This window comes from Oncorhynchus gorbuscha, linkage group LG12 (assembly GCF_021184085.1).
Source record: "Oncorhynchus gorbuscha isolate QuinsamMale2020 ecotype Even-year linkage group LG12, OgorEven_v1.0, whole genome shotgun sequence".
NCBI classification, from domain to species: Eukaryota; Metazoa; Chordata; class Actinopteri; order Salmoniformes; family Salmonidae; genus Oncorhynchus; species Oncorhynchus gorbuscha.
Genome location: NC_060184.1, coordinates 38,436,797 through 38,460,359, shown reverse-complemented (window position 1 = coordinate 38,460,359; position 23,563 = coordinate 38,436,797). Strand labels below are relative to the sequence as shown.

Sequence of the window (23,563 nt, the reverse complement as noted above, 5' to 3'; positions counted from 1 at the left end):
TGCACCATCTAGAGCATCCTGACTAGTTGCATCACTACCTGGTATGGCAACTGCACAGCCTCCGACTGCAAAGCACTACAGAAGGTAATACGTACAGCCCAGTACATCACTGGGGCCAAGCTTCCTGCCATCCAGGACCTCTATACCAGGCGGTGTCAGAGGAAGGCCCTAAAAATTGTCAAAGACTCCAGCCACCCTAGTCATAGACTTTTCTCTCTGCTACCGCACGGCAAGCGGTACCAGAGCGCTAAGACTTCTGAACATCTAATCAAATGGCTACCCGGACTATTTGCATTGTCCCCCCTCTTTTACACTGCTGCTACTCTGTTATTATCTTTGCATAGTCACTTTAATAACTCTAACCACATGTACATATTGCCACATTAACCTCGAATGCCCCTGCACACTGACTCTGTACCGGTACCACCTGTATATAGCCTCGCTATTGTTATTTTCCTGCTGCTCTTTAATTATTTGTTACTTTTATTTATTTAATTTATTTTTTGGTATTTCTCTTAACTGCATTATTGGTTAAGGGCTTGTAAGTAAGCATTTCACTGTAAGGTCTACACCTGTGACAAATAAAATTGGATTTGAGTCATGCATGGCCACGTATTCGTGGGTGAACAGGGAGTACAGGAAGGGTCTAAGCATCTACCCCTGAGGTGCCCCAGTGTTGAGGATCAGCATAGCAGATGTGTTGTTGCCTAGCCTTAACTCCTGGGGGCGGACTGTCAGGAAGTCCATGATCCAGGTGCAGAGGGAGGTGTTTATTCCCAGCGTCCTTAGCTTAGTGATGAGCTTTGTGGTCACTATGGTTTTTAACGCTGAGCTGGAGTCAATGAATAGCATTCTCACATAGGTGTTCCTTTGAGGTGGGAAAGGGCAGTGTGGAGTGCGATTGAGATGGCATCATCTGTGGATCTGTTGGGGCGGTATGCAAATTGGTGTGGGTCTAGGTTTTCCGGGATGATGGTGTTGATGTGAGACATGACCAGCCTTTCAAAGCACTTCATGTTTACTGACGTGAGTGCTACGGGGTGGTAATCACTTAGGCAGGTTACCCTCGCTTTCTTGGGAACAGGGACTATGGTGGTCTGCTTGAAACATGTAGGTCAGGGAGAGGTTAAATGTCAGTGAATACACTCCTCGCCTAAATTGGATTTCTTCTATTATTTCGAATCTAGACCTTAGTCAAATCTATGCTCCTATTCCAATTCTTCTACAGTTCAATGATAAATTAATGTTTGTTTTTTAAATCATGTAAAATAGTGGCAACAAAGCCAATGACAAATAGGTATATTATTATCTTATTCTTATTCACCATTTTGCATAACCGTGACTGCAGCCTCTACTGGCTACGTTTGTTGGATTCATTACGAAGTAGCCAGACAAACACAAGTCGACAGATATACAGTGTAAACATTCTTGGTTACTTTGGGCTTGTTCGACATTGGAGCCGACTGACTACTCAACAAAGAACATTGTATCATATATAACTACTCTTTATTTTATGTAGATCAGTCAGTCACAATTTAGCCATGAATACATTACGGTTTTGATCCTCTCGAACACAGACATTATCTTAGTGGATCCACCCCCCTACAGTACGCATGGGTCGTCACTAGTTACTACAGCCACAAATACATTATGGCTAAACTCCGCCTCTTTCTACAATGAATCTTCTTAAAATCTGATTTTAAACATAACATGAAATACACTGCTAACCTTATACCTGACCGAAACCTTAAACCAAAAGCAAATATTTACGATATAGCCATTTTGACGTTGTGTTTGTGGTAACTATTGAGAACGTTACGCATGCGCACATTCTGTCTGCCCTTCCGAAGCCTCCTCAAAGTTGTCGCTGGAGAATGAGAGTAGAAACGCGGCTACATGTTGTTGGTTAGATACGTTTAAAGTAACAGAAATACACATTTGTCTAAACTGAATTTCATGGAAGATACTGGTAAGTTGGAAAAAAATATTTATACATGTTTTTCCCTGAACTTGTTAACACTCCGCTTGCTGTAATGTGATTATTATATTAAGATGGTGGTGGACGTGTGCGGTCTGGCTAGCTAGCAGCTAACGTCGTTAGGCCCAACCCGAGGCAGGGCTGAAGATCTCACTACGCTGTGGTACTGTTTAAGACTTTCAGCCAATTATTAGATTAAAATTAAACGGTCGCCTTTCCCTACTATCATTACAATGACACACAGCATATGTGAACTTTACTAACGTCTTATTTTCGAGGATATACGGTCAGTGGGTAAATTAGGTATTTAGATCCGTTTGAATTAACTGGCTACGGTTGGTTAGGTTACTAAGCCAACTTCACTGTTGTGTTTACTGCGTCGTGTTTCAATGGGGGTCTGGCTAGCTATCATTACAAGTGGGCTAACTAGATAGTTAGATATTTTGGTTGTTGTTGATTGAGCAAGTAAAATGTTTAGTTAGATATGATAGCTGACGTTACTATACGCCATCACGCGCGCCTGTGCTAGCTAACATGCTAGCTATGTTCCTTAACACGGAAGTACGCATGCTTGCACAAGTCGATGTGACTGAAGAAGTCAGGAGCTGCGGTCGGTGGGGATTCTTTGGTTTACAACTACTTGAATAAAGTTGAGCGCGACTTGAATGGTTCAGGTTACTAATCTGGAGTATGTATGAAATGTATTTTGTTACACACATATACACATATATAAACTGAAAACGAGTAACAAAATAGGAACCTATAACCCTGCCTAAACAAAAACATTGTTACCGTGGTTTCTCCATGGACTTTCAGTCTGACCAAAGACGCAAGTCTTTACAGGCCAGAATGTTGAATAAAAATATTTATCGTACTTAACCGGTTGATGGTAGGACGTGGAGATGTTGTTTTCCCAACTTTTTTGCGTTACTGTGCATTCGAGAAGTGTTCAGACCCCTTCACCTTTTCCAGATTTTAGTGTTATTCTCAAATTTGTTTTCTCATCATTATACACACAAAACCCCGTAATGCGAAAGTAGGTTTTGGGTAATTTTAGCAACAAAAAAAACACCTTTATTTCAGACCCTTTGCTATGAGACTCGAAATTGTGCTCAGGTGAATCCTGTTTCCATTGATCATCCATGAGATGTTTTTACAATTTGACTGAAGTTCACCTGTGGTTCATTTAATTGATTGGACATGATTTGGATAGGCACTCAACTGTCAATATAAGGTCCCACAGTTGACGGTGCATGTCGGAGCAAAAACCAAGCCATGAGTTCAAAGAAATTATCTGTAGAGCTTCAAGACAGGATTTAGTCAAGACACAGATCTGCGGAAGGGTACCAAAAATGTTCTGCAGCATTGAATGTCTCCAAGTACAGTTGCTTTCATCATTGTCAAATGGAAGAAGTTTGGAACCAGCAAGACTCTTCTTAGAGCTGGCCGCCCAGTCAAACCGAGCAATTGGGGGAGTCGGGCCTTGGTATTGGGGGGGGGTGACCAAAACCCTGATGGTCACTCTGACCGCGCTCCAGAGTTCCTCTGGTGATGGGAGCATTTTCCAGAAGGACAACCATCTCTGCAGCACTCCACCAATCAGGCCTTTATGGTAGAGGGGCCAGTTGGAAGCTATTCCTCGGTAAAAGGAGGCTGCACATGACAGCCCGCTTTGAGTTTGCCTAAAGACTCTGACCATGAGAAACAAGATCCTTAGGCCTGAATGCCAACTGTCACGTTTGGAGGAAACCTGGCACCATCCCTAAGGTGAAGCATGGTGGTGGCAGCATCATGCTGTGGGGATGCTTTTCAGCAGCAGAGGCTAGGAGACGAGTCGGGTGAAGGTTCACCTTCCAACAGGACAACGACCTTAAGCACACAGCCAAGCCAACACAGGAGTGGCTTCGGGACAAGTCTCTGAATGTCCTTGAGTGGCCCAGCCAGAGCCTGCACTTGAACCTGATCGAACCTCTCTGAAGAAACCTGAAAGTAGCTGTGCAGCGACGCTCCTCATCCAACCTGACAGAGCTTGAGAGGATCTGCAGAGAAGAATGAGAGAAACTCTCTAAATACAGGTGTGCCGAGAATGTAGCGTCATACCCAAGAAGATTCAAGCCTGTAATCGCTGACAACTGTGCTTCAACAAAGTACTGATTAAAGGATCTGAATACTTATGTAAATGTAACTTCAGTAAAAAAAATGCCAACATTTATAATCTGTTTTTTTTTGTATTGTGTGTAGATTTGGGGGGGTGGAACTATTTAATCCATTTTAGAATAAGGATGTGAAAAAAGTGAAGGGATCTGAATACTTTCCGACTGCATTGAAGGTTCTGTGGCTTGTATTTTCAATCTCTTGAGGCATTGCACGTGATGCACAATTTATGTATACAATAGACAAATGTAGGGGACTGAAGCATGTTTCCTCGCAATCAGCTGGAAGATTTGGCGTTCCTGTCTGTGGTTTGGTTAGACTCAACCATACTGTGCAGGTGCTTGTATAAGTGCGAATTTCATTTGTATTAAAAATTCTAAAACCGAAATACAAACCTATATACAGATCAGCGTACTGAAAGTCATGTTGATAACACTTCCCTGTAGATATTTTGTACCATATTACCTCTATGTTGCCGAAATCAGAGGACAACAAGTAAAGTTGGAATTAAGTTTGTTCAGCATTCTTACTTGTAATGGACTGTTCAGGGATGCTGAGCCTACATGTTCGTATTTCACTCTTGGATTCTAATTGAGGCTACCCATAATCCAGTCATGTCAATGTGATCTTTGGCGTTGCTTTTTATGTCAGCACTGTCTGGATCCACTTCTTACTCCAAGTGCTGTGTGATCATATCGTATTAACTAAAATTCATGTGTTAGAGCGTTTTTGCAAGTATCAAGGTTTTCATTTTCCCGCCTTAATCATTTTTGTCTCCTTCGCTCCTTCTGTGCTGTAGGCACCTTTACACAGACACCAAGCCCCTGCCACACACAACGACAAAAGATAACTTCTTCCTCTCTGACAATGAATGAAGTTTAAACACGCTATTTGAGGTTTGGTCCAACAGAATTGGGCATATGGACTCCGAAACACTTGGACATTATTTTACTGTAATAGTTGAGAATCCTTTCTAACGATACCTTTTTTTTTTGTCTCAACTCCCAAAATGTAGAACAGAGAACATGTTTGTGGAAAGTGTATGCTCAGTTTCTGTCTCAGAACGTACTGCTAGAAGCATTTTAGCCACATACTTATGTGCTAGATGTCTGTGTTTTATAAATGTGCAATGAGCATAAGATGCATTTCTATAAGACATTGGCAACTCGTTCTCATTCTGAGAACATATTTTTATACAGATAGGCCACTTTCAGTGTCTAAACCTCCAGACTCTGATCAGGCCCTACACCCAAACAAGGGCACTGCGTTCATCCACCTCTGGCCTGCTCGCCTCCCTACCACTGAGGAAGTACAGCTCCCGCTCAGCCCAGTCAAAACTGTTCGCTGCTCTGGCCCCTCAATGGTGGAACAAACTCCCTCACGACGCCAGGACAGCGGAGTCAATCACCACCTTCCGGAGACACCTGAAACCCCACCTCTTTAAGGAATACCTAGGATAGGATAAGTAATCCCTCTCACCCCCCCCTTTAAGATTTAGATGCACTATTGTAAAGTGACTGTTCCACTGGATGTCATAAGTTGAATGCACCAATTTGTAAGTCGCTCTGGATAAGAGCGTCTGCTAAATGACTTAAATGTAAATGTAAATGTAAACAAAGTGAACAGGCTAAGTTGTTAGTGATGGACAGGTGTATTCGTAAGTTTAACTACTCTACCTTGTTGGCAAGCAAGTAGATCCAAGTTGGCTAGACTTTAAATATAAAGTTTAGCTGGTTACTCACTTGAGTGTTTATGGGACATGTGTTCATTTTCTATAATGCCTGCTACAAGAAGTTGGTCATCATTAGTGGCTGTGCATGGTTCTGGTTAAATCTGTAACAAAAATGGCGTTTTCATAGACTTTAAAGCCAGGTCAGTGATTATTGCAGATCTAATTTATTTTGTTAAAATAATTACAATATTAGTGAGTCTTATGGTTGTGGAAAGACTATATTAAGCCAAGGTATAATTTTACAAGCCCTGAATTAGTTACATTATTCATGCCTGTTTGAAATGCAGTGTATTGACCTTTTATTGTATTAACCTGTCTAGGTTCTGCTAGAGGACCCCTCGCCAATTAAATTGCAGGGCGCCAAATACAAATCAACAGAAATCTCAATCAAATTTCCCAAACATACAAGTATTAGGCACCATTTTAATGCTACATTCTTGTTAATCCAGCCACAGTGTCTGATTTCAAAAATGCTTTACAGCGAAAGCTTCACAAACGATTGTTAGGTCACCACCAACTCACAGAAAAACCCAGCCATTTTTCCAGCCAAAGAGAGTCACAAAAAGCAGAAATTGAGAAAATGAATCATTAACCTTTGATCTTCATCAGATGACACTCATAGGACTTCATGTTACACAATAATGTATGTTTTGTTCAGTAAAGTTCATATTTATATCCAACAATCTTATTTTACATTGGCGTGTTACGTTCAGTAGTTCTAAAACATGCAGTGATATTGCAGAGAGCCACATGAATTCACAGAAGTACTCATTATAAATGTTGATAAATTCAAGTGTTAAGAATGGAACTTTAGATACACTTCTCCTTAATGCAACCGCTGTGTCAGATTTAAAAAAAACTTTGCGTAAAAAGCATCATCTGAGAACGGCGCTCAGAGCCCAAACCAGCCAGAGAAATATCCGCCATGTTGGGTAGTCAAAAGTATTCCATAAATAGCATTATAAATATTTGCTTACTTTTGATGATCTTCATCAGAATGCACTCCCAGGAATCGGTTCCCAATAAATGCTTGTTTTGTTCGATAATGTCCATTTTTGAGAGAAAGAGCTACTTGTGTTCGCACGTTTGGTAAACAAATCCAAAGCCATGAAGCACGTTACCAAGTTGCAGACGAAATGTCAAAGTTCCGTTACTGTCTGTAGAAACATGTCAAACGATGTATGGGATCAATCTTTAGGATGTTTTTAACATAAAACTTCAATAATATTCCAACCGGAGAATTCCTTTGTCTTTAGAAAAGCAAAGGAACGCAGCTACCGCTCATGTGAAATGCAAATGATCAGCACGTGACTGCTGGCAGACCTCTTACTCATTCCTCTCTTTCGGTCCCACTTCACAGTAGAATCCTCAATCAAGTTTCTAAAGATGGTTGACATCTAGTCATCATATATTAGCAACTGGGACTGAGGAGCTCTGGGCACCTTTTATCCAAGCTACTCAATACTGCCCCTGCAGCCATAAGAAGTTATTGCACACTTCAGAGAAGGTGTTCCCTAACGGAAATATGCAAATGCATGCTAGAACGTGCCAGGTGAATCTCCAACCTCCTTCCTTGTTCTGCCCACTGATTTTGTTCCCGTTGGAAAAGACAGGCTGTGGTCATTCTTGGGTTATTTATAAAAAAAAATCTTTGTACTTTTTTAAGATGGTAGAATTCTGCTCTGGCTTAAAATATTCTGTTTTTTCCTTTACAACAAAGGTTGCTGATTGATATGCTGCTGTTGTGTTTTAATACTTGTATTTTATTTTTATGTTGTATTTCTACTAAATGTCTTGGTATTTTACAAACAGTACTTTTTTATGGAAAGAGTGGTCTGCGTGCAGGCTGCACGAAGCAGCTCGATTTATTTGGTTGACAGTTCTGTTTGCCTTGTGATGGACTTTAGTCCGGCTTCAGAAGTGGCGTTCCTTTACAGACAAGTAAAATGTCTGTTCATATCACCAGAAAAGGTTTTGTGCTGGCATAAAACAATAAAACCGTAGGGTAGCCTACCCTAACAGACACATAAGATGCAGCCGAGGCACTTTCATGGGGACACATTCCATTATGCCTGAAAAGCGTAATCGATACATGCTACCGGTAGCCCGCTGATTTCATGCCGCAAAAACTGAGCAGGCTACACTGTGCTTGAACACACACTTGCATCATTAGTGAAGAGACAGCGCAGGCAAGCCAGTGTGACGGAGGGATTGAGAGAGGCAGAAGAAGCGTTCTCATATGTTTTGATAATCTGCATCTCGCAATATCTTGTCTTGCATGCTTTGCAAATTCACCAAGGAGCCTGAAGTTTGCCTCTTCATCTGTTTTGTTTTTGAATTACAATCTCCACAGGCCTTCATAGTATATCCGCTATAACACGTAAAAAAATATAGTTTTGGTGTGTAACTGAACTGTGATTTTAATTAATTGCAGTGGGGGAAGATACTGTTTTTTTTGGTTAGGGGTTTATATTAACGTTATAGATCCCAACTTTGTTTTAATGTTCAAACTCCTAGTACGGACATTTTCTGGGATTTCATGAAACATGGGACCAGCCATATCACCCAGTCATACGTGATTCCACATCAATCAATTTTCTGTAATACTAACTAATAATTACTGTCCCTTCTCGATCTTGTGATATTGACGTGCAATATGTTTTCCTCTCCCCAGACCTGCACCTCTCAGACGAGCCCATGACGGGGATGTTGGACACAGACAGCCCTGAGAGTGTGGAGTCCCCAGCCATGGAGGGCAACGGAGAGGACTTTCTCCCTGACCTGCCTGTCCTCACGCATGCTGCTGAATGGACCATGGATCAGGTCAGTGTGGGAAATGCACGTGGGGTTTGACCTCTTTTGCCCTGGATGTAGTTGTAATGACAAGGCCAATGTATCCCTTTTGTTATTATTCTGTACAACAACATTGCAAATGCTATTTTGTCTGCCTGCATTACTAGTAGGTCTAAACACCAACACTTTCATCTTTCAACAGTGGTGCTCTCTCAAACATGAGGCAGTCCCTTGCCTATTTTCTTAGTTGCTTGTTGGTAATAATTTCCTTCCCCCTTGACCAGGATCCCCATAACCTCACCACGGTTATCCACGACTCGGACTCGGAGTCAGATCAGTCGTCGCCAGAGGTAATAGAGCAGCACCAGGTCCAGCAGTCTGATCTAGGATCTGTTGAACAGGCGGTGCAGCACTTCCAGTTAGCGAGCGCTGAACTCTTCCAAGAGGAGCGTCGGGAGCATGAGGATTCAGATGAGCAGTCTCGTTCTCCACGGGCAGAACAACAGAACCAAATGGAGGCATCGTCAGACGAGAGTCAGGATGGACACAACAACACAGCCACAGAGCCTTTGATACAGAGCGAGAAGTTGTCCGACACTGGAGAACAGCAACAAGATCCAGTCCAAGCCCAGCCACCAATGGTTGCAGAAGATAGTAGCCCAGCTAACATGGAACTTGAAGAATCCAAAGAGGCAGAGCAGGTGGAACCTGTTGAGGAACCAGCTGTCCCTACAGAGCCTCTTATCCCTTCTGAGTATGAGAAGCTGGCTAAAGGGTGTGAGGAAAACCCTGAAGACTTCAATGGTTGGGTCTACCTGCTGCAGTATGTGGAGCAAGAGGTGAGTGTGGAAAAGTCCTGAAATGTTTATGTTGACCCTTGCTTGTATTGTGACTAGGTTTTATCTGCTGTATTGAATACTACATGTAAACATTGAGGTTTTTCTGTCAGGAAGCAAGTTGGAAATGTAATTTTTTTTGCCGCCTCAGAATCATCTTGGTGTGGTGAGGAAGGCGTTTGATGCGTTTTTCTTGCGCTACCCCTACTGCTACGGCTACTGGAAGAAGTTAGCTGACACTGAGAAGAAACATGGCAATGCACAGGTGGCAGAGGAGGTAAGTCTCTTTGTGGCTGGGCTCATGTAGTGGTGTTTAATTGTGTAAATGGACATCTTCTCCTCCTATCCTCTGTCCTGATCTGAAAGGGCTTGACAGGGTTAGGGGCTGGAGCTTTGTGCTGTCTACTGTTTGGGTCCTTACTGTGACAGTCATTCATTCAGTAATTTTCACACTGGTTGTCTCATTCTCCAATGTTGTTTTTGCCTCCTATCCCCAGGTGTACCGGCGGGGTGTGCATGCCATCCCCCTGAGTGTGGACCTGTGGCTCCACTACCTGTCCTTCATCAAGGACAACGCTGACCCTGAAGACCCAGAGACACCGTCACGCATTAGAGCGTGAGTGAAGAGCTTTGTCCTCACTGAAAATTGAAACACCGGGGGCCTCCCGGGTGGCGCAGTGGTCTAGGGCACTGCATCGCAGCCCTAGCTGTGCCACCAGAGACTGGGTTCGCGCCCAGGCTGTGGGTCCGTGGGGCGACGCACAATTGGCCTAGCATCGTCCTGGTTAGGGGGGGTTTGGCCGGTAGGGATATCCTTGTCTCATCGCGCACCAGCGACTCTTATGGCGGGCCGGGCGCAGTGCACGCTAACCAAGGTCGCCAGGCGTTTCCTCCGACACATTGGTGTGGCTGGCTTCCGGGTTGGATGCGCGCTGTGTTAAGAAGCAGCGCGGCTTGGTTGGGTTGTGTTTTGGAGGACGCATGACTTTCGACCTTCGTCTCTCCCGAGCCCGTACAGGAGTTGAAACGAGAGTAACTACTAATAATTGGATACTACAAAAATTGAGGACAAAAGGGGGGTAAAATATAAAAATATTTTTTTCTACAAAACACACCTGTGTGTGAGAACCTTGTGACACTTCCAAAACCAAGTGTTTTACAGGTCATAGTGTATTGTTAACAGGGTTTGGGAGTAATTTGTTTTCCAAGAAATAACTAATCAGATGCTTTTGAATAATATTATTAATATTCAGAAAATATGTTTGCAGAATTTTTTTTATTGACAACTTTTTGTTTTCTCAACGATCTTCAATTCAGCATTGAAAAAAAGTGCAAGTTTAATTTTGTTCCGCCTGAGCTAGTCTGACCACAAGTCAAAGACCACTATGGTGACAGGCATGGATCCTTTTTTGTCTTCTAATGCCTTTTTAAAGGGACCGCAATCAGATTACGTTACTTAGCTTGGGTAACCCAACAGTTACATTACTGATAAATGTGGACAGGTAACTAACGGATTACATTTAGAAAGTAACCTACCCAAAATCATGTTGTCTGTGTCCTATCCTACAGTGCGTATGAGCATGCTGTGTTGGCAGCAGGGACAGACTTCCGCTCTGACCGTCTGTGGGAGGCCTACATCAACTGGGAGACGGAGCAGGAGAGATTGGCCAACGTCACGGCCATCTACGATCGTATCCTGGGCATACCCACCCAGCTCTACTCACAGCACCTCCAGAGGTATGACTGGTCAGCTCATTCATAATGGGTTTTGATAAACCGTCCATGAGGGTTATGGTCAACATCTCAGGTAGTGGGTAGCTGATAGAAATCAAACACAGACATTAGTTCTAACCTTGTCAGCCACACTTACTTTCAGGGGCACTATTTTCTGGTAGTACTTTTTTGTTCTTTTAGTGATGTACTGATTGTCATTCTTCAGGTTCAAAGAGCATGTGCAGAACAACAACCCCAAACACTTCCTGTCAGAGGAGGAGTTTGTCCAGCTCAGGGTGGAGCTAGCCAAAGCCAATGCAGTCACAGTCAATGAGGATGGAGAGGAAGCAACACCCGCAGAGCCTGAGGGACTCCCAGCCGGCACAGAGGACCTCCCAGATCCTGCTAAGGTATGACTCTGCTGTCTCACCTTCAGGGGGGTTGATGTACCACAACATACCAGAGAGTTAGGAAGGAGGCCCTTGTCTCTTTATCATCACCCATGGAGACATCACCCATGGAGACATCATCCATGGGGTGAAACACAAATCTGTGCAGGTGTCTTTCCGTCAGCAGCCAAGCCAATGAGTACGTGGGCATCATCCAGTCAGGGATTTGGAGTGGACAAATCGTGGCTGGCTGGCCTAGTTGAGTGGCTCGTCCTATCCAGTCCCCAGCACCAGGACTGGCCTACAGACAGGGTGGATATGGTACATATCCTGCCCTGGGTTGGGCCTCGTTCCCTGGGTAGGCCACCTTCGACAGGCAGAGCCCCTGCTTGTCTCTGGCTCTCTTTCAGCCTCAGGGTGATGTAAATAACCTTGGCAGCTGGACATGCAGTTTGCACATCAGTGGAGAATGAGATGGTTACGAGATTGTGTTTTAAAGTCAAGCAGTTAACGTTGAGTGTCTTGTTATGTTTAGAGAGTGACAGAGATTGAGAACATGCGCCACAAGGTGATCGAGTCGCGTCAGGAGGTGTTCAACCAAAACGAGCAGGAGGTCAGCAAGCGCTGGGCCTTTGAGGAGGGGGTGAGTACTGACTTCTGTCTTTAATGATCAGAATATCATCCAATTGTATTTCATATTGTTAAAAGGAATAGTTCACCTCAAAGTTTTCATACCTCTAAAGTGGGCTTTGTCAAGCTGGGTGGAGATGGAATTGGATGGTGCCACTCTTTCCCATTCATTTGGGATTGAGGCCTACAGATGTCTACACAATAGATGGAGTACGAGGTATGAAAATATTTGACAAATGTTGATTTTTGGGGTGAACTATCCCTCAATTTCCTTCCATTGTTAATAACGTTACTTTTGAAATGGTTGTACACTTTGGTCCGCTGCCATTTTGAATGCCGTGTTTCCCTTTTCCCCTCAGATAAAACGGCCCTACTTCCACGTTAAAGCACTGGAGAAGACCCAGCTCAGCAACTGGAAGGAGTATCTGGAATTTGAGATCGAGAATGGCACTCCCGAACGCGTGGTCGTTTTGTTCGAACGCTGCCTCATCGCCTGTGCTCTCTACGAGGATTTCTGGATGAAGGTAACCCAACCATAGCCTTTGACCTTCAACCCCAACTCAAAAATAATGACCCCCGCACTTCCCCCATCAACGATTGCATCACTTCCTGACAACAGTAAATCGTCCTGAACATCTCTTCTTTGCGTGTAACGTTGATCTGTTAACCACTGTATCTGTTGTATTAGGGGATGGCCAGCTTTGCCACACAAGATTTGACTCCAGCATTTGCCAACTACTACGTTGCATCTTCTCCGTCTCCCACTACCTTACAGAAACTTATCTTATTGGTTCCATGAAGGTGCTGATGGGTTTACAAAGAACATTTCTAAAACACGATCTTGTCAATGAAGAAATTCACTGGTTGAGCAAACCAGAAATAAGTGTTTTAAAATGTTGTTGTCACCTTCCCTTCCTCGTCTTCTCTCCACCTCCTGCTCTCCATCCACCCCGTCCTCCCCTTTTTCTCCAACCCTCCTCTCTTTCTCTTGCTTCACACTGAAGTATGCAAAATATCTAGAGAGCTACAGCATTGAGGGAGTGAGACATGTGTACAAGAAGGCGTGTACCATCCACCTATCCAAGAAGCCCAACATTCACCTGCTGTGGGCCGCGTTCGAGGAGCAGCAGGGTGAGTGGTGTTTGTAGTTCCCACTTAACATCCACATAAAGCTGTGATGGTTATGGGTAAGGATTAATTGTCAAGCAAATTACCATGGTTGTCAATTTTGTTAAATGGTTTTGAGCTTGTAAAGTACCATAATGCATCTATGAAAATTGGCTACTACATGCATACTTTATTTTACCTTTATTTAACCAGGCAAGTCAGTTAAGAACATATTCTTATTTTCAATAACGGCCTGGGAACAGTGGGTTAACTGCCTGTTCAGGGGCAGAACGACAGATTTGTACCTTGTCAGCTTGGGGGGTTTGAACTCGCAACCTTCCGTTTACTAGTCCAACGCTCTAACCACTAGGCTACGCTGCCGCCCCATTAATGAATGCAACACAGCTTTGGTAACTCCCTCCCTCCCGTCTAAATTAAATGTTTTTGAGAAATCTCCTCCCGACTGTGCCGTTTTTTGCTTGTAAAAGAACATGTACCAACCTTACCCTCTTCCTGTACAGTTGAAGTCGGAAGTTTACATGCACTTAGTTTGGAGTCATTAACTCATTTTTCAACCACTCCACACATTTCTTGTTAACGAACTATAGTTTTGGCAAGTTGGTTAGGACATTTACTTTGCATGATACAAGTCATTTTTCCAACAATTGTTTACAGACACAATTAATGATCTATCACAATTCCAGTGGGTCAGAGGTTTACATAAACTAAGTTAACTGTGTCTTTAAATAGCTTGGAAAATTTCAGAAAATGATGTCATGGCTTTAGAAGCTTCTGATAGGCTAATTGACATCATTTGAGTCAATTGAAGGTGTGGATATATTTCGAGTCCTACTTTCAAACTCAGTGCCTCTTTGCTTGACATCATGACAAAATCGAAAGAAATCTGCCAAGATCTCAGAAAATAAATTGGTTCATCCTTGGGAGCAATTTCCAGAAGCCTGAAGGTACCACGTTCATCTGTACAAACATTAATATGCAAGTATAAACACCATAAGACCACGCAGCCGTCATACCTCTCAGGAAGGAGATGCGTTATGTCTCCTAGAGATGAACGTACTTTAGTACAAATCAATCCCAGAACAACAGCAAAGGACCTTGTGAAGATGCTGGAGGAAACGGGTACAAAAGTATCTATATCCACAGTAAAACAAGTCCTATATCGACATAACCTGAAAGACTGCTCAGCAAGGAAGAAGCCATTGCTCCAAAACTGCCATTAAAAAAGCCAGACTACGGTTTACAACTGCACATGGGGTCACAGATCATACTTTTTGGAGAAATGTCTTCTGGTCTGTTGAAACAAAAATAGAACTTTGGCCATAATGACCATCGTTATGTTTGGAGAAAAAAGGGGGGAGGCTTGCAAGCTGAAAAACACAGTCCCAACTGTGAAGCATGGGGGTGGCAGCATCATGTTGTGGGGGTGCTTTGCTGCAGGAGGGACTGGTACACTTCACAAAATGGATGGCATCACGAGGGAGGAAAATTATGTGGATATATTGAAGCTCAAGACATCAGTCAGGAAGTTAAAGCTTGGTCTCAAATGAGTCTTCCAATTGAACAATGACCCCAAGCATACTTCCAAAGTTGTGGCAAAATGGCTTAAGGACAACAAAGTCAAGGTATTGGAGTGGGCAGAACTGAAAGTGTGTGAGAGCATGGAGGCTTACAAACCTGACTCAGTTACACCAGCTTTGTCAGGAGGAATGGGCCAATTTAAACCAAACTTATTGTGGGAAGCTTGTGGAAGACTACCCAAAACGTTTGACCCAAGTTAAACAATTTAAAGGCAATGTTACCAAATACCAATTGAGTGTATGTAAACTTCTGACCCACTAGAAATGTGATGAAGGAAATAAAAGCTGAAATAAATCATTCTCTCTACTATTATTCTGACATTTCACATTCTTAAAATAAAGTGGTGATCCTAAGACAGGGCATTTTTACTAGAACTAAATGTCAGGAATTGTGGAAACTGAGTTTAAATGTATTTGGCTATGGTGTATGTAAACTTCTGACTTCAACTGTAAAAAATGTTATTATTAGGTCAACTTTGTCTATTTGAAAATAAAAATGAATCCTCACCCTATTAAAATGAACGTATTAAGACAATTCTGACATAAGAATTGTGGTTAATGGTGGTTGTCCATAGTTGTTGGTTATATGATTATTGTGCCAGCCCCACAATTCACACCTCACTTGTCAGACCTTTACCTGATGTGATTGACAGACAAGTGCATTCGACTAACGAGGCTGAGACGATCACGTAATAGAAGTTCAAAAGCCTTGGTAGCCCCTCTATACAGACTAGTAAGAAACATTCAACCCCGTTTTTGTGTTTTGTTTCCCTGCAGGGAACATAGAGGAGGCGCGCGGCATCCTGAAGTCACTGGAAGAGGTGGTACCGGGCCTGGCCATGGTGCGTCTGCGGCGGGTCAGCCTGGAACGTCGCCACGGCAACCTGGAGGAGGCAGAGGCCCTGCTGAGCGAGGCGATGGCATCGGGGAAGAACGCCAGCGAGACGTCATTCTATGCCGTGAAGCTGGCCCGGCAGCTGCTGAAGGTGCAGAGGAGCCGCACCAAGGCCCGCAAGGTGTTGCTGGAAACCATAGACAAGGACCAGGTAAGATCACAGCGCTCGACGAATGGAATCACTTGTTTCAGGATCTTGATATTGAGATACAGTACATGGAGTCAAAGGGAGTTTGATTCAGAGAAAATGTGTTTAGAGAAACCATTTGAGTTCATTAATCTGCGTGTGTGTCTCTCCAGACGAGTCCTAAGTTGTACCTGAACCTGCTAGAGCTGGAGTACAGTGGGGACGTGCAGCAGAATGAGGCTGAAATCTTGGCCTGCTTCGACCGCGCCCTGAGCAGCCCGCTGCCCCTCGACTGCCGCCTCACCTTCTCTCAACGCAAGGTCGAGTTCCTCGAGGACTTTGGCAGCGACATCAATAAGTCAGTTCACCTACAGTACCTACACCCTCAAACAATGAGTACATTTTCACTGACCAGTGTTCTGATTAGTCAATTAATGACAATGAATCCATATGGCATGCTTGCACTCCTAATCTCAACCATGTACTCTTTTTCCATCCTCCTAGGTTAGTGACTGCATACGATGAACACCAGAAGCTTCTGAAAGAACATGAGTCGACAAAGAGGAAAGCAGAGAATGGGTAAGATTTGAATTTGTTCACTTCTCTCACTGTTTAACATTTACGCCATTGAGTACAACACAGTAGGAAGCTTCATAGCAGGTTGTGAATCGCCATACCTGAATTGATTTAGTTGGGTGCTCTTGATTGACATGAACCTGTTCCTTCGTGTCCCTGCAGCTCCCAGGAGCCCGAGTCGAAGAGACAGCGTACAGACGACCACCCAGGCTCAGGGCACATGATGCAGGGAGACAACTCTGCCTACAACTACAACTGGTACCAAGTGAGTCCTATGATAGAGCAGAGTCAAACATTGTTATACACGTCACCTTTCAATACAAATTGCAAATGTTATACCATTCCTGACAAAGGCGTTCCATGACAATTGGTTCTCACTAGATTTTTAAAATATTTTTAAATGGGAGGACGATAGGGTTGAACTCTATCATCTGGTGACGCTGACAGGAATGACAACTAACCCTGTCTTTCCTTGCTTTCCTTCTACAGCAACAGTACAATAACTGGGGCCAGCATTCCTGGGGACAGTACAACCAGTATGCCCAGCAGTATAACCAGTACTACCCCCCTCCACCAACATGATGTTTCAAAGACTGATGGACAGAGATCCTTCTGAAGAAGGCAATTCAAGAGGAAGCATCCTTTCTACCCAGCCCAACTTCTCAGCTCAGCTCCTCTTTGATTTGTTGTTTATGTCCTTTTGTTTCCATTGGCCATTTGACATATTCATTGTAATCACCATCTCACCATCATTCATTCATTGACTGGCTGTTTTTTTGTGTTCTTTACGCATGTGTTGGTAATGCGGACTTCAGATTATTATTTGTTTTCCCCCCACAGTCAAAATTACGCCAAATTATATTTTTAATTTTTAGATTGGTTCCTCTTCGATATCTCTGTGTGGGGAAACTAGTTATGTTTGATACAGATTATAGATTTGTATGGAGGTAGTGATACCTGCTGTGCTCCGAGTCCTCCCTCAGCCTCTTCTCTGCTTTCCTAAGATTAAGTTTTTTTTTTTTTCTGGGACAAGAACAGAAATGAATGAAGATTCTTTTTTTGTGTTTTTTGTTTTTTTGGACTTAATTTCATAATAAAGACATTATCCTATTTCTTGTTTTGTTCCCTGAATTAACCATTTTTATACAATATTATTATCACTGCAATTGCAGCATATCTGTTAAGATTGGAGAGCAAATGACCTTCTCCTACCCAATCATAAGTTTCTGTAATTGACATGTACTTACTCCTTGTACACATTTTATAGATGAAAGCATAGGTCATACTCCGCAGACATCAACCATGGTCATGGGGTGGTACAGTAGGATGTGGCGTATGCTGGCTTTTGTCCCAAGTCTAACCCACCACTACAAAGCTGATGTAGTTTATGGTCTTAATCAAGCAGTTCTAATAGGATTTTTATGTTGTGGATGGGAGTGACCTCAGCCAGTGCACTACATAAATTCAGCAAAAAAATAAGAAACATCCCTTTTTCATGACCCTGTCTTTCAAAGATAATTTGTAAAAATCCAAATAACTTCACAAATCTTCATTGTAAAGGGTTTAATGCTGGTTCAATGAACCATGAACATGCAGTTCTAACAGTTTACAGATGGTAGGCAATTAAGGTCACAGTTATGAAAACTTAGGACCCTAGAGAGGCCTTTCTACTGACTGAAAAACACCAAAAGAAAGATGCCCAGGGTCCCTGCTCATCTGCGTGAACGTGCCTTAGGCATGCTGCAAGGAGGTATGAGGACTGCAGATGTGGCCAGGGAAATAAATTGCAATGTCTACTGTGAGACGTCGAAGACAGGACAGACAGCTGATCGTCCTTGCAGTGGTAGACCACGTAACAGCTGCACAGGATCGGTACATCCGAACATCACACCTGCGAGACAGGTACAGGATGGCAACAACACCTGCCCGAGTTACACCAGGAATGCACAATCCCTCCATCAGTGCTCAGACAGTCCGCAATAGGCTGAGAGAGGCTGGACTGAGGGCTTGTAGGCCTGTTGTAAAGCAGGTCCTCACCAGACATCACCAGCAACAACGTTGCCTATTGGCAAAAACCCACCGTTTCTGGACCAGACAGGGCTGGCAAAAAGTCCTTCCCTGACAAGTCTCGGTTTTGTCTCACCAGGGGTGATGGTCGGATTTGCGTTTATCGTTGAAGGAATGATCGTTACCCCGAGGCATGTACTCTGGAGCGGGTTTGATTTGGAGATGGAGGGTCCGTCATGGTCTGGGGCGTTGTGTCACATCATCATCGGACTGAGTTTGTTCTCATTGTAGGCAATCTCAAAGCTATGCGTTACGAGGAAGACATCCTCCTCCCTCATGTGGTACCCTACCTGCAGGCTCATCCTGACATGACCCTCCAGCATGACAATGCCACCAGCCATACTGCTCATTCTGTGTGTGATTTCCTGCAAGAAAGGAATGTCAGTGTTCTGCCATGGCCAGCGAAGAGCCCGGATCTATTGCAGCTGGTGGCCACACCAGATTCTGTTACTTTTCACTTTGACTCCCCCCTTTGTTCAGGGACACATTATTCTATTTCTGTTTGTCACATGTCTGTGGAACTTGTTCAGTTTATGTCTCCGTTGTTTAATCTTGTTATGTAAAATACATATATTTACACATGTTAAGTTTGCTGAAAACAAATGCAGTTGACAGTGAGAGGACATTTCTCTTTTTGCCGAGTTTAGAAATTAGGAATTGCAGTACTAGAAGGGATTCTAAGAACCGTGTCCCTTATCATGGTTCCAAGGTCATCCATATTGATCAACCATGGTTTGCCAGTGCTGTGATAAGATATTGTTTAAAACATGAATTTGAAGAATTTATCTGCATTGTTAAACTGCTAGCCAGACAGTTTTAGAGGAATGATTCCATGTTTTTTTTCAAATGAACTGCCAACATTCCATTTGAACAATGCAGTCAATCCACAACCATACACTGGCTCAAATCAGGTAATGATAGGACTTAGACGAGTTGTAAAGGCAGCAAGTCCTGATATTGTATCATATAATAGGACTCACAGCTTTCCAGTAATTGATGGTCTGTTCGCTATATTTTAGAGGCTACTTATACAGAACATTTGTTTAAGACCCGTATAAACAACAACAAAAAATATCTAGTTAACAGAATAAAGGAAGACAAAATAAGGACAAAAGAAGGACAGAAGAAAAAGGAAAAGAAAGAGGACAACAAAGTGAAACAGTCAGCACTTCTATTGCAACTTCGTATTTCGTCGTCCTAACGTAGTCTACACTGCTATCTGCCCAGCAGCTAGCCAGCTAGCAAACGTCCACCGTCTACCGAATAGCAGCACTGTAGAAACTATTACACTCAACTGAACGACTTGATTAGTGTAGTGTTAGCTAGCTACATAGTTGTCTTTGCTGTCTTCGTATCCAAGATAATTGTGTAGTTTAGAGCGTATAGTCTTAGAGTGATTATCTTAATTTACCGAGGTTAGCTAGCCAGCTATTTGTCGTCCTTAACGTAGGAGACACTGCTAGCTAGCCAACAGCTAGCCAACGTCTACTGAATAGAACTTCCGCACTCAACAACCCGGTCGCATTCCGCTTCGCTCCACAGGTAGTATCACATTTTTCATTTCATTTCATTACAGCACAACGGTTTGATTTGTTTGATCGTAGCTAGCTACATAGCTAGCTACATAGCCGTCTGTGTATCAAAGATAATTGTGTAGTCTAGAGCGATTTTCTAGGTTAGCTAGCCAGCTATTGTCGTTCTTTTAACGCAACGTAACGTAATCAACACTGCTAGCTAGCCAGCTAGCCCCCGAATAGCAGCACTGTAGAAACTACTACACTCAACGGAACGACTTGATTAGTGTAGTGTCAACAACGCAGCCACTGTCAGCTAGCCTACTTCAGCAGTACTGTATCATTTTTAATAATTTTAGTCAATAAGATTCTTGCTACGTAAGCTTAACTTTCTGAACATTCGAGACGTGTAGTCCACTTGTCATTCCAATCTCCTTGCATTAGCGTAGCCTCTTCTGTAGCCTGTCAACTATGTGTCTGTCTATCCCTGTTCTCTCCTCTCTGCACAGACCATACAAACGCTCCACACCGCGTGGCCGCTGCCACCCTAATCTGGTGGTCCCAGCGCGCACGACCCACGTGGAGTTCCAGGTCTCCGGTAGCCTCTGGAACTGCCGATCTGCAGCCAACAAGGCAGAGTTCATCTCAGCCTATGCCTCCCTCCAGTCCCTCGACTTCTTGGCACTGACAGAAACATGGATCACCACAGATAACACTGCTACTCCTACTGCTCTCTCTTCGTCCGCCCACGTGTTCTCACACACCCCGAGAGCTTCTGGTCAGCGGGGTGGTGGCATAGGGATCCTTATCTCTCCCATGTGGTCATTCTCTCTTTCTCCCCTTACCCATCTGTCTATCGCCTCCTTTGAATTTCATGCTGTCACAGTTACCAGCCCTTTCAAGCTTAACATCCTTATCATTTATCGCCCTCCAGGTCCCCTCGGAGAGTTCATCAATGAGCTTGATGCCTTGATAAGCTCCTTTCCTGAGGATGGCTCACCTCTCACAGTTCTGGGCGACTTTAACCTCCCCACGTCTACCTTTGACTCATTCCTCTCTGCCTCCTTCTTTCCACTCCTCTCCTCTTTTGACCTATAATAATAATAATATATAATATATGCCATTTAGCAGACGCTTTTATCCAAAGCGACTTACAGTCATGTGTGCATACATTCTACGTATGGGTGGTCCCGGGGATCGAACCCACTACCCTGGCGTTACAAGCGCCATGCTCTACCAACTGAGCTACAGAAGGACCACACCCTCTCACCTTCCCCCCCTACTCACAAGGCAGGCAATACGCTCGACCTCATCTTTACTAGATGCTGTTCTTCCACTAACCTCATTGCAACTCCCCTCCAAGTCTCCGACCACTACCTTGTATCCTTTTCCCTCTCGCTCTCATCCAACACTTCCCACACTGCCCCTACTCGGATGGTATCGCGCCGTCCCAACCTTCGCTCTCTCTCCCCCGCTACTCTCTCCTCTTCCATCCTATCATCTCTTCCCTCTGCTCAAACCTTCTCCAACCTATCTCCTGATTCTGCCTCCTCAACCCTCCTCTCCTCCCTTTCTGCATCCTTTGACTCTCTATGTCCCATATCTTCCAGGCCGGCTCGGTCCTCCCCTCCCGCTCCGTGGCTTGACGACTCAATGCGAGCTCACAGAACAGGGCTCCGGAAGGCCGAGCGGAAATGGAGGAAAACTCGCCTCCCTGCGGACCTGGCATCCTTTCACTCCCTCCTCTCTACATTTTCCTCCTCTGTCTCTGCTGCTAAAGCCACTTTCTACCACTCTAAATTCCAAGCATCTGCCTCTAACCCTAGGAAGCTCTTTGCCACATTCTCCTCCCTCCTGAATCCTCCTCCCCCTCCCCCTCCTCCCTCTCTGCAGATGACTTCGTCAACCATTTTGAAAAGAAGATCGACGACATCCGATCCTCGTTTGCTAAGTCAAACAACACCGCTGGTTCTGCTCACACTGCCCTACCCTGTGCTCTGACCTCTTTCTCCCTCTCTCTCCAGATGAAATCTCGTGTCTTGTGACGGCCGGCCGCCCAACAACCTGCCCGCTCGACCCTATCCCCTCCTCTCTTCTCCAGACCATTTCCGGAGACCTTCTCCCTTACCTCACCTCGCTCATCAACTTATCCCTGACCGCTGGCTACGTCCCTTCCGTCTTCAAGAGAGCGAGAGTTGCACCCCTTCTGAAAAAACCTACACTCGATCCCTCCGATGTCAACAACTACAGACCAGTATCCCTTCTTTCTTTTCTCTCCAAAACTCTTGAACGTGCCGTCCTTGGTCAGCTCTCCCGCTATCTCTCTCAGAATGACCTTCTTGATCGAAATCAGTCAGGTTTCAAGACTAGTCATTCAACTGAGACTGCTCTTCTCTGTATCACGGAGGCGCTCCGCACCGCTAAAGCTAACTCTCTCTCCTCTGCTCTCATCCTTCTAGACCTATCGGCTGCCTTCGATACTGTGAACCATCAGATCCTCCTCTCCACCCTCTCCGAGTTGGGCATCTCCGGCGCGGCCCACGCTTGGATTGCGTCCTACCTGACAGGTCGCTCCTACCAGGTGGCGTGGCGAGAATCTGTCTCCTCACCACGCGCTCTCACCACTGGTGTCCCCCAGGGCTCTGTTCTAGGCCCTCTCCTATTCTCGCTATACACCAAGTCACTTGGCTCTGTCATAACCTCACATGGTCTCTCCTATCATTGCTATGCAGACGACACACAATTAATCTTCTCCTTTCCCCTTCTGATGACCAGGTGGCGAATCGCATCTCTGCATGTCTGGCAGACATATCAGTGTGGATGACGGATCACCACCTCAAGCTGAACTTCGGCAAGACGGAGCTGCTCTTCCTCCCGGGGAAGGACTGCCCGTTCCATGATCTCGCCATCACGGTTGACAACTCCATTGTGTCCTCCTCCCAGAGCGCTAAGAACCTTGGCGTGATCCTGGACAACAAACTGTCGTTCTCAACTAACATCAAGGCGGTGGCCCGTTCCTGTAGGTTCATGCTCTACAACATCCGCAGAGTACGACCCTGCCTCACACAGGAAGCGGCGCAGGTCCTAATCCAGGCACTTGTCATCTCCCGTCTGGATTACTGCAACTCGCTGTTGGCTGGGCTCCCTGCCTGTGCCATTAAACCCCTACAACTCATCCAGAACGCCGCAGCCCGTCTAGTGTTCAACCTTCCCAAGTTCTCTCACGTCACCCCGCTCCTCCGCTCTCTCCACTGGCTTCCAGTTGAAGCTCGCATCCGCTACAAGACCATGGTGCTTGCCTACGGAGCTGTGAGGGGAACGGCACCTCAGTACCTCCAGGCTCTGATCAGGCCCTACACCCAAATAAGGGCACTGCGTTCATCCACCTCTGGCCTGCTCGCCTCCCTACCACTGAGGAAGTACAGTTCCCGCTCAGCTCAGTCAAAACTGTTCG

The 23,563-nt window shown here is 44.6% G+C and overlaps 1 protein-coding gene across 1 annotated transcript; it reads left to right on the top strand.

The window, feature by feature from the left end:
- Positions 1–1,810: 1,810 nt before the first annotated feature.
- On the top strand, positions 1,811–17,640 carry LOC123990975 (pre-mRNA-processing factor 39-like). Its single transcript, XM_046292040.1, has 15 exons — positions 1,811–1,969; positions 8,539–8,687; positions 8,942–9,496; positions 9,645–9,770; positions 9,991–10,109; positions 11,063–11,230; positions 11,433–11,616; positions 12,131–12,238; positions 12,585–12,749; positions 13,230–13,356; positions 15,708–15,976; positions 16,126–16,310; positions 16,457–16,531; positions 16,691–16,793; positions 17,018–17,640. Exons 1-15 carry the CDS (start codon positions 1,957–1,959, stop codon positions 17,108–17,110), a joined length of 2,439 nt encoding a protein of 812 aa, XP_046147996.1. The 5' UTR covers positions 1,811–1,956; the 3' UTR covers positions 17,111–17,640.
- The last annotated feature ends 5,923 nt before the right edge of the window (positions 17,641–23,563 follow it).